This window comes from Siphateles boraxobius, unplaced genomic scaffold (genome assembly GCF_051911475.1).
Source record: "Siphateles boraxobius isolate OS27281-9 unplaced genomic scaffold, OSU_SipBor_1 19, whole genome shotgun sequence".
In the NCBI taxonomy this organism is placed as follows: Eukaryota; Metazoa; Chordata; class Actinopteri; order Cypriniformes; family Leuciscidae; genus Siphateles; species Siphateles boraxobius.
Window position 1 is genome coordinate 25,260,885 of NW_027508799.1, and position 15,973 is coordinate 25,276,857.

Sequence of the window (15,973 nt, forward strand, 5' to 3'; positions counted from 1 at the left end):
TTGTCTGGTCGTAATCATTTTGAACGGCCGTCTCATGAGAGCTTTTTTCAAATGTCTCAGATCTAAGATAGGTTTTAGAGCTCCGTCCTTCTTGGGTACGAGAAAATAAAAGCTGTAGAAGCCTGACTCTCTCTGAGAAGGAGGTACTGGTTCTATGGCCCCTTTGCACAGCAGTTTGGCTATTTCTGCGCGGAGTGGATGTGCTACATCCGCTTTCACTTTCGTCTCAGTCCGAGCTCGAAAGCGAGGGGGACGGCGAGCGAACTCAAGTGATTAGCCCTGACTTATCGTGCTTAGCACCCAATCTGTCACACCTGGAATAGCCTTCCATGCTTCTACATGTATAGCTAGGGGCAGAGAGGACTCCGGGTTCCGTTGGCCGCGCAGCGCGGGCTCGGGAAACCGTACCGGAGGCGTGAGCGGAGTGCGCGCGCCCTCTGATCTCAGTAACGGCGGCTCGGCGACAGCTGTAACTGCCTGAACCACTTGATATGACCCGATTACTGGGAATGGGGAACATTTCGTGGCGATATTTATTGCGAGCGGAGCCCTGGGCGAAGTGTTTGTCCGTAAGCGTGAGTGCTCGTGGGCGGTCACGTGACTTACGTTCAAAACATGGCCGCTGTGAGGCTGTTACCGTGTAACAGAGCGTGCAGCGAGTAGGTGTGAGCACAGATTTGTGGGCACATTGTCTACATCTAGCACTCGAACGGCGTTTGCCAGCTTTATGAGAGTTGGCTCTGTGAGCATGTGAGATACATGGGGCATAGTGTTTACATGTAGGGGTGAGCACTGAGATGTGGGAACCTTTTCTACACTTATGACACCATCGGCCTGAGCCGAATAACCAGACATTATACCCTTATAATGCATTATTAAGCAGCGCCAGGCGTTTATTAGTAAGTGTGAGCGTTCGTAAGCGGGCACGTAACTTACATTCATAGCCACGGGCAGAATAGCCTCCGGGTTCCAATCGCCACACTTCGTGGGCTCGGAAAACTGAACCGGAAGTATGGGCGCGGTGCGCTCAGTGCTTGAATACGGCGACTCACTGAGAGCCATGGCTGGCTGTTTCACATGTGACATCCCGATAGCTTGAACGGGGAACGTAAGAGATAACTTTGTGATGCGCGAGCAACGCCGGGCGTTTATTAGCAGGCGTGAGCGCTCGTAAGCGGGCACGTAACTTACATTCTTAGCCATGCCCTCGCCCTCGGATCTCGAATACGGCGGCTCGCTGACAGCAATGGCTGGCTGTATCACTTGTGCCGTCCCGATTGCTTTGAATGGGGAACGTTTTGTGATAATATTGTGCACGAGCGGAGCCTGGGGTGAAGCGTTTGTCAGTAAAGCCTGTTTTATGCTTCTGCGTCGAATCGACGGTGTACCCCCGCAGACCCCTCTGCGCCGCCGCACACCCCTCCGCCGTAGCTCGACGTGCACCTCCAAAAAATTTTAACTACACGTCGAGGCGACGCAGACCACAAGGGCTGTGATTGGTCAGATGCACTGCGATGCAACTCAACCTGACCAGAACCATAAAAAGGCCACGACGCCGTAGGAGTGACACAGAACCATAATGAGGCCTTAAGCGTGAGCGCTCATAAGCGGGCACGTAACTTATATTCATAGCCATGCACGCGCGCCCTCTGATCTCAGTGACGGCGGCTCGCTGACAGCTGTAACTGCCTGTATCACTTGAAATGACCCGATTACTGGGAATGGGGAACATTTCGTGACGATATTTTATTGCGAGCGGAGCCTAGGGCGAAGTGTTTGTCAGTAAGCGTGAGCGCTAGTGGGCGGGCACGTGACTTACATTCATAACATGGCCGCTGTGAGGCTGTTGCCGTGTAACAGAGCGGGCAGCGAGTAGGTGTGAGCACAGATTTGTGGGCACATTCTCTACATCTAAAACTCGAGCGGCATTTTCCAGCTTTATGCGAGTGGGCTCTGTGAGTGTGAGAGACACGGGGGTAACGTGCTTGCGTGTAGGGGTGAACACTGAGATGTGGGCACATTACTACACTTAAACACTACGGCATGAGCCGGATAACCAGACGTTATACTCTTGAGATTTTGCAGGCGAGCGGGTTGCAATACATCGCTGCAGTAGCCTTTTCTTAGGGGACTGACAGGGCGAGATGTTTCAATGGTGATCTGGCAACGGCGGGACTCAACCATCTTTTGAGAGACTTGTCTGGGTCGCCGTAGCAACGGCGGTTGTGTGCAGGCGAGCGGGATGTTTTACCGGCTTGTTGCCTGCCGAATACGCCGCTGCAGTAGCTTATGTAGCCTTCCTGGATCGAGGAGGAGGCGGAGTGATGAGAACTCGACCACTCCTCGCTGTCCGATGTCAGGATGGAACAGCTGTCACCTAGGTTCGTTCCTTCAGCTTCGTCCCCTGAGGTGGCGGAAGTGCGGGCCGAAGCCGGCAGCTGCACGTCCGGGAGGGGCGGAGAAGGAGAGAGAGAGAGAAGCTGGCGGGATGTAACGTAATCCGGCGAGCTCCGGGATGACAGTTTTCACAGCGAAGGCCTCGAGTCGAGCCCGCAGGGTCGACTGCGGAAGCGCTTCCCATGTTCCGGGCCCAGGCAGAGAGCGCAGATCACATGGCGGTCTCTGGCGCTGGGCGGGGCTCTGCACGAGCCGCAGGAAATGCGAGGCATTTTTAGAAAAACACCTCGCGCTCTTTTAGAAAGAACACAGAAAGCAATAGCATTAAAAGGATATTCTTCGCCGGATGGTGTAGCAGGCACGGAAGGCTGAAGGCGGCGAAGACGGCCGGCTTCCTCAGGCTCTTTCCTCTGCTTGCTAGTCGCTGGTTTCAACGGCGGCGGCTTCTCTCAAAGTCCAGCGATGTGGAGAGCTTCGTCAAAGATGATGAAATCAGTGAGACAACTACGAGCCTGGCTTTTATACGCTAAGCCACCCCCATTTTGGCGGGCCATGACGCGTGAGGGCGCAAGGCGCCCTCATGTGACGTGACGTCACGCGCGAGGCTCAGTGGTAGGTTCCAGCAGTTACCGCAGGGCAACCAATGAGCACGCAATATAGTCTGCTCTAGGTCTGCTAGCTGCTGCACTGCGTTGACAATAAATACAAAATTAAGGATAATTTTTGGCTTCAGTATCTCAAGCAAAGATGACTTTACCCATAGCGTAAGCTAGCTTACGCAATACGAGAGAACCTCTCGTAAGAGAACTATAAATTATTATATATTTATTGATATTAAGTGTTGACATGGATATTAATTAATTAATATTATTATTAATTATAATATTATATTATTAATTTGAAAAGAATTTGTTTTATTTCTCAATTAAGTAAACAGGTTTTTCCTAAGTATTTATATAGTAATAATTAAATAAATAATTATTTAATTAATCAAAGCAAAGCAAATAAAGCAATAAGTGGCAGGTATATTAGACTGTATTTACACTTCATGACTTAATGCTTAAATTCACAATGATACATTTTCCATACATGTCAGTCAGACAGTACTCGGGTACCAAACTCGTTAAATTTGAAGATTATTTTTTATTATTAACTTGGTACTAACAAAGCAGTTTTGTGAGTAACACATTATAAGTAACTTGAGTAAAGTAATCAATTACTTTTTTAAGTAACAAGTAAAGTAATGCATTACTTTTAAATTTACAAACAAAACAAGTTACTTTTTCAAATATATAAAGTTACTTTAGTAAGTTTTCCCATGTATTGACCTCTACTGTATAGGCGTGGACTTATACATTTCATTTTTGATGTGAAAGGAACTTTACATTGCCAGAATTGATTTATTTTATTTTTTTGTTATCAAAAAACAAACCAGCAAACCGAGTCCTGCAAGTGACAAAAAGTAAAGCAAAAATAACACAACCAGTTACTTTCCATAAAAAGTAACTAAGTAATGCATTTAGTTAATTTTTAGGGAGTAACACAAAATTGTAACGCATTACTTTTAAAAGTAACTTTCCCCAGCACTGGAAATCAGTACTGTTTGCTTGGCTATACACTGCACACATGCATTAGCCTCTGGTTTGCTGAGACTCTTTTTCATTGGTATGGTGAAGCCCTGCTGAAATGTGTGTGTTGTGTTGAAATGTGTGCAGCACTCTGTGAGGGCCAGTGTCTCAACGGAGGTTCCTGCGTCACTCCAGATACATGCGTCTGCCAGCAAGGCTTTACTGGAAAGAGATGTGAGACAGGTAAGACGCAGTTATGCCAATGAAAGGGCATTTCCTGTAACCTTTCAACGGGGAGTTAGAGCAACAGCAAAAAAATGAGAGTGGAGAAAAGTGTACAACATATTCACAAACTGCGATGTCGCCTCTCAAGTGTTTTCATATTGTAGTGATGGACTGAGTTAGAAATATTCAGAGCTTCAGAAGGCGGAGGAGAGGTGATTTATTTTTTATATTTTCCAGGCAAGTGAGATTTATCTCAGATGATTTCCACGAATGTGAATATGGCCAAAGATGTCTCTCTGTGGACTGTTCAATATTCCATGACACTGTAGATATGCATGTTTGCTATGAATTTGATGCAAAATGTCTTATAACGCTTGCACCATAATAATATAAAGTAGTTGCTAAACTTATTCTATATATTTAGCTGATTGCATAATATTACAATATAGTTCTAAAATATAGTACAATGCAGTATAACAAATAAAATTCATGTTTTCTATTTTATAATAATTAAAATACCTCATTATTATAAAAATGTTATTTTCAGTAGTTGAAATGTTTCTTATTCTAAATATATATATATATATATATCAGAATCAGAATCAGAATCAGAAAGAGCTTTATTGCCAAGTGTGCTTGCACACAAAAGGAATTTGTTTTGGTACTGAGGCTTCCAGTGGACATATACAAATACAAATACAACATGAAACATAATACAACAAATTATAAGAATAAAAAATAAAAATATAAATATATGAGAATAAAACTATCACAGTTGGGTTTAGTCAGAATAGACATTTTCAGATTTACAGATTATGAACCTATTTACAGTGTTTTGAATATTATAAATAAATAAATCTACATATAAGTATCACCTGAGTTGTAGGATATTGCACTAAACAGTGGGAGTATTGCACTTACAGGCATATGCCTTGGGAGGAGTGTTAACTGTTCAGGAGGGAAATGGCCTGTGGGAAGAAACTGTTCCTGTGCCGAGATGTTCTTGTGGCCAGTGATCTGAGTCTCCGTCTTGACGGTAACAGTTCAAACAGGTGGTGTCCAGGGTGAGTGGAGTCTGTGATGATTTTACCTGCTCTCTTCCTCACTCTGGAAGAGTACAGGTCCTGGAGGTTTGGCAGGGGGGCACCAATGATCCTCTCCGCAGTCCGGACTGTCCGTTGTAGTCTCCTGATGTCTGATTTGGTAGCTGAACCAAACCAGACAGTGATGGAAGCGCACAAGACAGACTCAATGATGGCTGAGTAGAACTGAATCAGCAGATCCTGTGGCAGGTTGAACTTCCTCAGCTGGCGAAGGAAGTACAGTCTCTGCTGGGCCTTTTTCACAGTGGAGTCAATGTGATTGTCCCACTTCAGGTCCTGAGAAATGATAGTGCCCAGGAACCTGAATGACTCCACTGCTTCCACAGTGCTGTTCATGAAGGTGAGTGGGGGGAGTGCTGGGCTGTTCCTCCTGAAGTCCACGATCATCTCCACTGTTTTGAGCGTGTTCAGCTCAAGGTTGTTATAACTGCCCCAGGCAGCCAGCTGTTCAACCTCCAGTCTGTAAGCAGACTCGTCACCGTTTTGGATGAGACCGATGACAGTGGTGTCGTCTGCAAATTTCAGGAGCTTGACAGTGGGGTCTTTAGAAGTGCAGTCATTAGTGTACAGGGAGAAGAGCAGTGGGGAGAGAACGCACCCTTGGGGGGCTCCGGTGCTGATTGTGAGTGTCTTGGATGTGTGTTTCCCCAGTCTCACTCGCTGCTGCCGGTCCGTCAGGAAGCTGGTGATCCACTGACAGATCGAGGATGGTATGGATATGGTATGGATATATATATATATATATAGTAGTAATAATAATGGATATAAGCATATTGTAATATTAATATAATTGAATGTAAGTTAAATGTTAATATAAATTAACATTAAAATATATAATTACTTAATAGATTATAATGATGGTTATATAAAAAAAGATATAATATTTTCAGTAATCGATACCAATGCTAGTGAAATTCTTAACTTTTTTATTTTAACAAATTTAAGTAAAATATTAACAGAAATTATTAATATTAATTTAGTTGTAATTTCATATAAATACATTTAATTTACATATAATTTATATAAATACATATAATTGGACCATCATCGTTTATTTTCATTTTGTGAGTATGGTGAAGTTATGACAACTAATTTCTTCAGTCTTCTTGTACTCTTCTTTCATTGTAATGTCAATCAGCAAGATCCAGTGGTCAGCTTTATGTCATTGTAATTTAAATATATGTATGTCTCTGACTGTGAAGATGTCAAGACTGTGACTGTCAAGACATCTTGCCAGTTGTTTTATTTGTATTTTGTCACTCTGCACTGACTAGCCTCATCCACTCATAGCTGTATATTAAACATTAAATATGTTCTAAAGGAGCGTGATTTTGTGGTTCCCTTTCAGTCGATAATGGCAGACGTAGTCGACGGTCGACTGAATTGGGATCACGCTAGGGAGCCTATCATCTTCGATTACTATTGAACGAGCCAATGGAATTTGGCGTGCGTGATTTGCATCACACACTCCGCCCCCGCGGCGCGGGTATAAATACGGAAGTGGATGCACGCACTAGTTGCCTTTCGCTTCAGAGTCGTTCGTCTTTGATGTCTCTGAAGAGTGCTGTTGTATTCAACGAGCGAGTGTGTCGGTGTTCTACAGCGTGGTGCAGCGGTGATCGCGAGCTTCTCAGCTCTCAACTGCTGTTTTAACAGCATCAAATTTCTATTGTTTGTTTGTGTGTTGACGGTTGGTTAGAGGGCGAGAAGTGAGTGCTTCACTGTTGGTTGAAAGACTATTCAGTGTTTGCCGTGGTCATTCCCTGTGTGCTCCGGCACTGGTGACGGTCCCATTTCCTAAAAGAGCAACACGGGTGTGAGTGCGTCTTTTTCAAGATGCCATTCCATCCGTGCGTTTCTGGGTGCGGTCTGGCACTATCCCCCTCTGACGGTCACGAAAGTTGTGTCGCATGTTTGGGCTTACAGCATGCCGAGGCAGCTTTCGTGGATGAGTCATGTTCTCACTGCGGGAACATGACCATCTCGGTGTTGAGATCTAGACTCGCCTTCGTCAAAAGCGTTGGTGCAGTCCCCACCTCTGGGCCCCGCCATTTTTCTTCCTCTGGGTTACCTTCCCAGAGAAAGACTGGGGTGCCGTCCAAGCTGGGTGATCTGAGGATCACAGTGAGGGGTAATCCGCCCGGCCAGGCCCCGTGGGTCCCTCACTCCTCTTTCACACCGCAACCGGTGGAGCTCCCCATTGATCCCGCTGGTCCCTCTGTAATGGACAGGCCAGCCGTGTCATTTGGGGCCCCCCCAGGGGATACGATGTCAATCGCAGCATCGGAGGGGGAGCTGAACTCTGGAGATGACGACTCGGCTGCACTGCCTCCCTCCGGGAGACCAGTGTTGCCCGATCCAGAAATGTCAGCTATGCTGAAAAAGGCCGCCGAGGCGGTAGGGCTCGTGTGGAACCCTCCACCGTGTCCCGAGCCGTCTCGGTTGGATGATTGGTATATGGGGGGCGGGCCGTACTGGTTCTCAGTCCGAAAAAACCCCGGTTCCTTTCTTTCCTAAAGTGCATGAGGAGATTACGAGGGCATGGATGGCACCTTTCTCTACCAGAAACCGCCTGAGTAGCTCCTCCCCCCTCACTACCCTTGATGGGGGAGCGGTGAAGGGTTACGAGGCTATCCCTCCGGTGGAGCGGGCCGTTGCGATGCAGTTATGCCCAACGGCGGCCGCTTCTTGGAGAGTTGATCCTCGTCACCCCTCTAAAGCCTGTAAGTTCTCGTCCGCTCTTACGGGCAAGGCTTACAAAGCTTGTGGGCAAGCCGCTTCCTCCTTGCATGCAATGGCGTTGCTCCAGGTCCACCAGGCCCAGGCACTCATGAACATGCACGAGGGTAGTTCGAACCGTGAGCTCATGGGTGAGCTCCGCACTGCAACTGACCTCGCCCTCCGGGCGGCGAAGGTTGCAGCTCGCGCGGTCAGTTCGGCGATGTCCACACTTGTGGTCCAGGAGTGCCATCTCTGGCTCAACTTGGTCGATATGAGAGAAGCGGACAAGGTTCGGTTCTTGGACTCTCCCATTTCCCAGGTTGGGTTATTCGGCGACGCTGTGGAGAACTTTGCCCAACAGTTCTCTACAGCTCAGAAACAGACGGAGGCCATCCGGCACATCCTGCCTCGGAGGGACGCTGCTGCCTTCACCCGCCCGCCGAGGTCAGATCTTATGCCTGTTCGTCGCCGAGGGCGTCCGCCCGCAGCCGCCTCAGCTCCCGCCGGACCATCGCATCAGCCTTCACCCAGGTTCCGCCGTGGAGCCGGCCGCGGAAGGGGCGCCCAGCCTGCTCCAGGCACTGCCAAGCCAGGTGGTAAGCATCAGCGCAAAAGAAAACGCTGAACCTGGACGGGCTCTTAGGGATGGAGGAGTTGCTCGTGGAGTGGTCGCCGATCCACTCCCTCTGGCTGGTTGGAGGGCCGGCTGGAGTTTTTTGTTATGTCTGTTCCGCCGCTGGCCCCTATAAAAACGGGGTCAGCGGTACCCACATATTCAGAAAAAGAGCAAATTTTCCATTCCTGAGTCCCAAGTGGACCAGTCTGGCGGGTGTCACCCTGTAATAGCCTTACATCCCCCAGCTTCCCTTGGTCGCCAGCAGGCAGCTTGGGGCGTTCGAGGACCCGGTCATCCGCCTTCTCACGTCCCCCTGCCGCTAGTGGAGACAGGTAAGTGTTGCACTGCACACTAACACCACTCTCTCTACTTTGCTGCCCCACCTCAGGCTCGGCTACCCCGCTCAAGTCAGTGATAATCATCACATTAGGTGTTGAGCAGACGTGGTCCTGAAAATTCAGTGATATTCATCACACCGAGTGTGGAGCAGTGCTCCTGACTTGTGCGTGCTTATCTTATCCTGCTGGCGAAGGATTTGATTTAGCCGCTCCTCCAGCCGGTACGAAAGCCAGTTGCAAACTCGTTCTTCGTGCTACTAGGTGGTGAGTCGTGACCATCTTGGCCCAAGATTGGTCTGCAGCTCCGACCTGAAAGACATGTGCTTCAGATCTCTACCTTCCGCACCGCAGGCCATCCTGTGTGTTGCGTCTAAGGGTGGAATATCAGTACAGTGTCCTTCCCCTTGAGTGCTCCAGAGCCCGTTGGGTCTTCAGGTCAACTGGAAGAGAGTAATCTCGCCCACGGGCTGAGTATCTCTTTTTCAGTGGATTCATGCAGTATTTTGCTTTTAGTGTTGACAGAAAAATTACTTGATGCTGAGAACTTGTCATGTCATGGTGAGGACAAGCCCTCCCTGAGTGGGTGCAAACTTGTAAACGTAGAAAGGGAACATTAGAGAAAAAAAAAGATAAATATATATATATATATATATATATATATATATATATATATATATATATATATATGGAAAAAATAGGTAAATAGTCAAGTCAAGTCACCTTCATTTATATAGCACTTTTAACAATATGGATTGTTTCAAAGCAGCTTTACAGTGATAATAGGAAATTAAAGTAACCAAGATTGTTTTGGCTTTACAGCAGCTCTAGAATAAAGTTATTGTCCAGCTAAAGTTAGTTTTGATTGATTCACTTCCGTCGCAACGATCATTAGTTATTAAAGGTAGGGTAGGCAATGTGTTTCTAAAACACTTTTTGCCAAATTTGTTTAAACTGTCTTTATATACCAATACATATCTAAAATGTAAGTACTCTGAAAAGGAGTTTATAAAAATAGAGTGTCTGTAGTCCTCTCAGGGCTGCAATAATCACAGCTCATCATTCCATTCGGACCGAGTGCTCTGATTGACTGGGCGACTGTCACTCTCCCTCGTTGCTATGACTACCAGCACTGCTGCAACAGGAGCTGCCCACATGTGCGCACTCAGTTGACTCACTCATTTCGGAAGAGGAGAGGCCTTCACAAGGGAGAGACTAGTTGACACTTCAGGACTGCGTTGTTGTTGTGTCCAGGTGCAGGTCCTTCATCAGATCTGGATACGGCCTGAATCTGGCGAACTGCGTTAAACCTCGGGATAAACAGAGAGACAAATATTAGCGTAGACGCCATCCTTCTTATGATGTACAAAGTACATCAGGATTTATGGGAAGTGTTCCCGGTTCCGGCTGATCTAAACTATGCAGCCTAACATTGAATTATAGAAGTCTATAATGTGTTATGTGTATAGTAAGCCAAAGAAATGTGTTTTTAGTCTAGATTTGAACTGACAGACTGTGTCTGCTTCCTGGACAATGTTTTCCAAAGTTTTGGTGCTAAATAGGAAAAGGATCTACCGGCAGCAGTCGATTTTGATATTCTAGGTATTATCAACTGGCCGGAATTTTGAGATCGCAATAGACTTGGAGTATAATGTGTTAAGAGCTCGCTCAAGTACTGGGAAGCTAAACTATTTAGTGCTTTGTAAGTAATCAGCAATATTTTAAAATGTATACGATGTTTCATAGGGAGCCAATGCAGTGTTGACAGAACTGGGCTAATATGGTCATACTAGCTGGTTCTGGTAAGAACTCTAGCTGCTGCGTTTTGGACCAGCTGTAATTTGTTTATTAAGCGTGCAGGGCAACCACCTATAAGAGCATTACAATAATCTAGCCTTGATGTCATGAACGCATGAACTAATTGTTCTGCATTTGTCATTTAGATATATTTTTTAGATGGAAAAATGTGGTTTTACAGATACTTTTCACGTGACTTTCAATTGAAAGATTGCTATCAAAGAGCACACCCAGGTTCCTAACCGACGACAAGGATTTGAAAGAGCAGCCATCAAGTGTTAGACAGTATTCTAGATTATTACGTGAGGAAGTTGTTTTGTCCAATAATTGGAATCTCTGTTTTTTCAGAACTAAGTAGTAGGAAATTACTAGTCATCCAATTTTTTATATCAGCTATGCATTCCGTTAATTTAGTGAATTGGTAAGTTTCGTCAGGGCTTGAAGAAATATAGAGCTGAGTTTCATCAGCATAACAGTGAAAACTAATGCCATGTTTCCTAATAATATCTCCTAAGGGTAGCATGTACAGAGTGAACAGCAACGGTCCTAGTACTGAGCCTTGTGGTACGCCATACTGAACTTTTGATCGATAAGACATCTCTTCATTTACAGCTACAAACTGATAACGGTCAGATAAGTATGATTTAAACCATGCTAATGCAATTCCACTAATGCCAACATAATTTTCGAGTCTATTTAAAAGAATGTTGTGGTCAATAGTATCAAATGCAGCACTAAGATCGAGTAACATCAATAGCGAGATACAGCCACGATCGGATGATAAGAGCAAATCATTTGTGACTCTAATGAGAGCTGTCTCAGTACTTTGATACAGTCTAAATCCTGACTGAAAATCCTCGCAGATACCATTTCTTTCTAAAAAGGAACATAGTTGTGAGGATACTGCCTTTTCTAGTATCTTTGACAGAAAAGGTAGATTTGAGATCGCGCTGTAATTTACTAATTCTGTAGGATCAAGTTGCATTTTTTTAGTGGTTTAATCATAGCCAGCTTAAAAGTTTTCGGTACGTATCCTAGTGACAAAGATGAATTAATGATATTGAGAAGAGGATCTATGACCTCTGGAAGCATCATTTTTCAATAGTTTAGTTGGTATAGGGTCTAACATACATGTTGTCGATTTAGATGATTTAACGAGTTTAGAAAATTCTTCCTCTCCTATAGCAATGAATGAATCAATTTTTCATCAGTGAGACTACAGTGCACTATCTGATGCGATACTGTAGTAGACGGTTGCATAGTTATAATTTTTTTCCTGATATTATCAATCTTATTAGTGAAGAAGGTCATAAAGTCATTACAGCTGAGCTGCTTTTAAACTTCTGGGCTTGAAACTTTATTTTTCGTTTATTTAGCAACTGTTTCGAATAAATACCTAGGGTTTTGTTTATTTACTTCTAATAGGGTTGAAAAATAAGCAGATCTAGCAGTTTTTATGGGCTCTCTGTATGCAATCGAGCTCTCCTTCCATGAAATGCGAAATTGTTTTGTTTTCTTCCAGTTTCACTCCATTTTTCTGGCTGTTCTCTTTAGGGCCTGAGTGTGCTTGTTGTACCACGTCGTTGGACTATTTTCTTTGATCTTCTTTAAGCGCAATGGAGGAACTGTGTCTAAAGTGCTGGAAAAGAGAGAGTTAAAAGTTTCTGTCGCAATATCGAGTTCTTCTAAGCTATCTGGGATGCTGAGATGATGAAACTGATAAATTTTTAGTGGCAGAAGTTATAGGTCTAACATATTTGTAACACAGAGTTGGCTTTGCAGCCTTGGCTAAATGAAGTTTACACGAGACTAGATAATGATCTGAGATGTCATCGCTCTGCTGCAGAATTTCAAAAGCATCAACATTGATTCCATGTGATAATATTAGATCTAGAGTATGATTACGACAATGAGTAGGTCCTGACACATGTTGTCTAACTCCAATAGAGTTAAGAATGTCTTTAAATGCCAATCCCAATGCATCTTTTTCATTATCTACATGTATATTAAAATCACCAACAATTAGGACTTTATCTGCAGCCACTACTAACTCTGATAGAAAGTCAGCAAATTCTTTGATAAAGTCTGTTTGGTGCCCTGGTCTCCTGTATACAGTAGCCAGCACAAATCTTAAACGTGATTTATCATTTGCAGTATATATTGTTACATTAAGCACCAACACTTCAAAAGAATTATGTTTAAAACTAGACTTCTTAGTAATTTTGAAAATATGATTATAAATTACAGCAACCCTTTGCCTTCGAGACGAGGTTCATGTTTATAACAGTAATCTTGCGGGGTGCACTCATTTAAAGTAATGTAATCGTTTGGTTTTAGCCAGGTTTCTGTCATACACAGCACATTTTATAGTCTGTAATCATATCATTAACAATAAGTGCTTTTGAAGTAGGGATCGAATATTCAGCGACCCAAGCTTTATCATTTGTTCATTTGTATTATTTCTGTTTTTTATTTGTTGAACATCAATTACATTTTTACCCTTAGATGGGTTTGGAAGTTTTTTGTATTTCCTGGGAACAGACACAGTCTCTATATGATGATATCTAGGTGAAAGAGCCTCTATATGATTGATCTGACCTTGGTGACGTGAGACAGCTGGCAGACGGTCGGTTTAGCCAGTTTGTCTACTTCCTGACCCGAGCCCCAGATTGTCATGTTTGAGCTCTAAGACTTTGTGCCATATTACTAGAGAGAAGAGCAGCACCATCCCAGGAGGGATGAATACCATCTCTTCAGGTCTGCCCCAAAAACTTTTCCAATTGTCTATGAATTCTATATTATTTTGTGGACACCACTTAGACAACCAGCCATTGAGTGATGACAATCTGCTAACTATCTCATCACTCCTTCGAACAGGAAGTTAGTTATTACAAATTACAGTGCCTGACATCGTACTTGCGAGTTCACACACCACTTTAACATTAATTTTAGTGATCTCCGACTGGTGAAGTCGAACAGCATTAGTGCCGATATGAATAATAATCTTAGAGAATTTACGATTAGCATTAGCCAGCACTTTTAAATTTGATTTGATGTCAGGCGCTCTGGCTCCCGGCAAACGTGTAAATAGGTAAATTTATATATATTATATTATATAGGTAAATAAATATATATATATATATATATATATATATATATATATATATAACTGTATTTTTCTATGTACATTTCTGAAATGCACTATCTGTAAAGCTGCTTTAAACCAATATGTATTGCGAAAAGCGCTATATATATTTATGTATGTATGTATGTATTTTCTTGATAATTAAATTGAGTATTTTAAAACTTCCTTAGAACTACATTAATTAACCAGGAGAATGAAAAATTTCATGCTTAAAATAAGAAAAAATATATGATCTAGAATCAAACCTAAAATATTGTGCAGTTTTTAATTCTCTATAAAATGCTCCAAAACAAGCCAAAAAATACTGAATTAAAAAAAAAAATTAAAAAAATGTTTTGTTGCAGTGCAGGCTTAATTCTGTTGACCGGTATGATTTCAACTGAGACACTGAACTCTGGAACATAAGAAGAGAGATAGACATTAAGCTTTTTTATTGCTCTGGGGATCGGTGTGTGTGCATGTGTGTCCATCCGTCCGTCCGTGTGTGTGTGTGTGTGTGTGTGTGTGCGTGCGTGTGTGTGAGAGAGAGATTGAGAAGCAGAGACCTCAGAACCCTTTGCTCAACGTTACCCAGCAGGGCATCTGCCGGTGGTTTTTTACAAACCGGTCCAACACCCACTCGCTTCTATGTGGGAGTGACAGAGGGATGATGAAGGGAAAGAGAAAAAGAGGAGTGATGAGAGAGGAAATGAAGAGGCATGGGGACTAAGGGAGACAGCTGGTGGAGAGATAGAGAGAAGATAGAGTGAGGTGTGGTTTGCGAGACACTGTGTGTGCTGAACGCCTGACTCACCGTTCTTGGAGAGAGAACTGGCTGACACACAGACAAACTCACAGCTATGTTACATGGGTCAGGTTTTGCCTACGTTATACCAAATGTCCCCACAAGGATTGTAAAAGCTCAAAATAACTACATAGGAAAACAGCTTAATAAACATGGTAAAACCTATAGGTCTTCCAATTTCTTTTTAGGTTTATTTATTTAGTTAGTCAGTTAGTTGTTAGTATCACATTACAATAAGGCCCCATTAATTAACAGTGGTTAATGCATTAACTGATATTAACTAACAATGAGCAAATCATTTTTTACAGTATTTATTATTCTTGGTAAATGTTAGTCAACTGTTTATTGTTAGCTCATATTACTCTTACTCTTATTGCTTGTTTGTGAATTACAGAGCAAAAAAATCAGAGAACAAAAAAAACATTGCAATGTTGTACAGAGAAAAAAACAAGACCTTATTTAATTATTCATTCATTTATTCATTGTTTGTTTGTGAATTACAGAGATAAATGACCAAATAATAATTATGAATTAATTAATTCTTAATGAAGTTAATTAATTTTATGTTATAACTTTTCTTTTTGTTTGTTTCTTTTTTCTTTTCTTTTTTACATTTCTCATAATCCTAAAACTTTTTCTTTATTTCACAACAAATTAGATTTCGAAACCCACATTTTTATTGTGGGCTCTGACTTTTGGACACCACCATATGCATTTATGTTGGAGAGGTTTTCATGATGTTGTGGCATTTTTGTGTATAAATATTTGTGTGATGGAGGACAGATTATGCGCTTTATGCTTGTTTTGTGTGCTCAGTCGTCTGTAATCCCTCACGGTTTTCCCTCATGTTTTCTTTCTTCCTCTGAGGGGAAATATAATGTTATGACAAAGGCACAAAAGAGGATAAATATTGCACAAACAAACATAAGAAGCAAAGAAAAGTCTGTTCTTCATCCCTTTGAAACCTCCTATCCCTCCACTAAAGGAACTGCATTATTAAACTCTCCGTCTTTGTCAGTAAGCCTCTCTTCTTCTTTTTTTATCCATGCCAGCTTGACGTTGGCACATATGACCACATATGGCGACTCCCTGCCAGTTTTGTAAATACAAAGCAATCCATTAGTTCAGGGGATATTGTACCCCTGGTAAAATAGAGAAATTATTTGATAAGAGCATTGTTTTTGTTGTTATTCTGTTCTTTAATGAGAGTAATCGACCGAAGCACAAAGACACAGAATTATCTTCTCCATCAAATATCCTGCTGCAGAGATGCTTTCTGAAT

General features: G+C 43.0%; 1 protein-coding gene across 2 annotated transcripts in view; it reads left to right on the forward strand.

Moving 5' to 3' along the window:
• The window catches only part of nell2b (neural EGFL like 2b), a 58,138-nt gene that overhangs the window by 26,798 nt on the left and 15,367 nt on the right, over positions 1–15,973 (forward strand). For both annotated transcript variants that reach the window (XM_077234533.1, XM_077234534.1), the window contains exon 15: positions 4,113–4,208. In XM_077234533.1, coding sequence (XP_077090648.1) covers positions 4,113–4,208 — 96 coding nt within the window. The remainder of the gene's footprint in view (positions 1–4,112; positions 4,209–15,973) is intronic.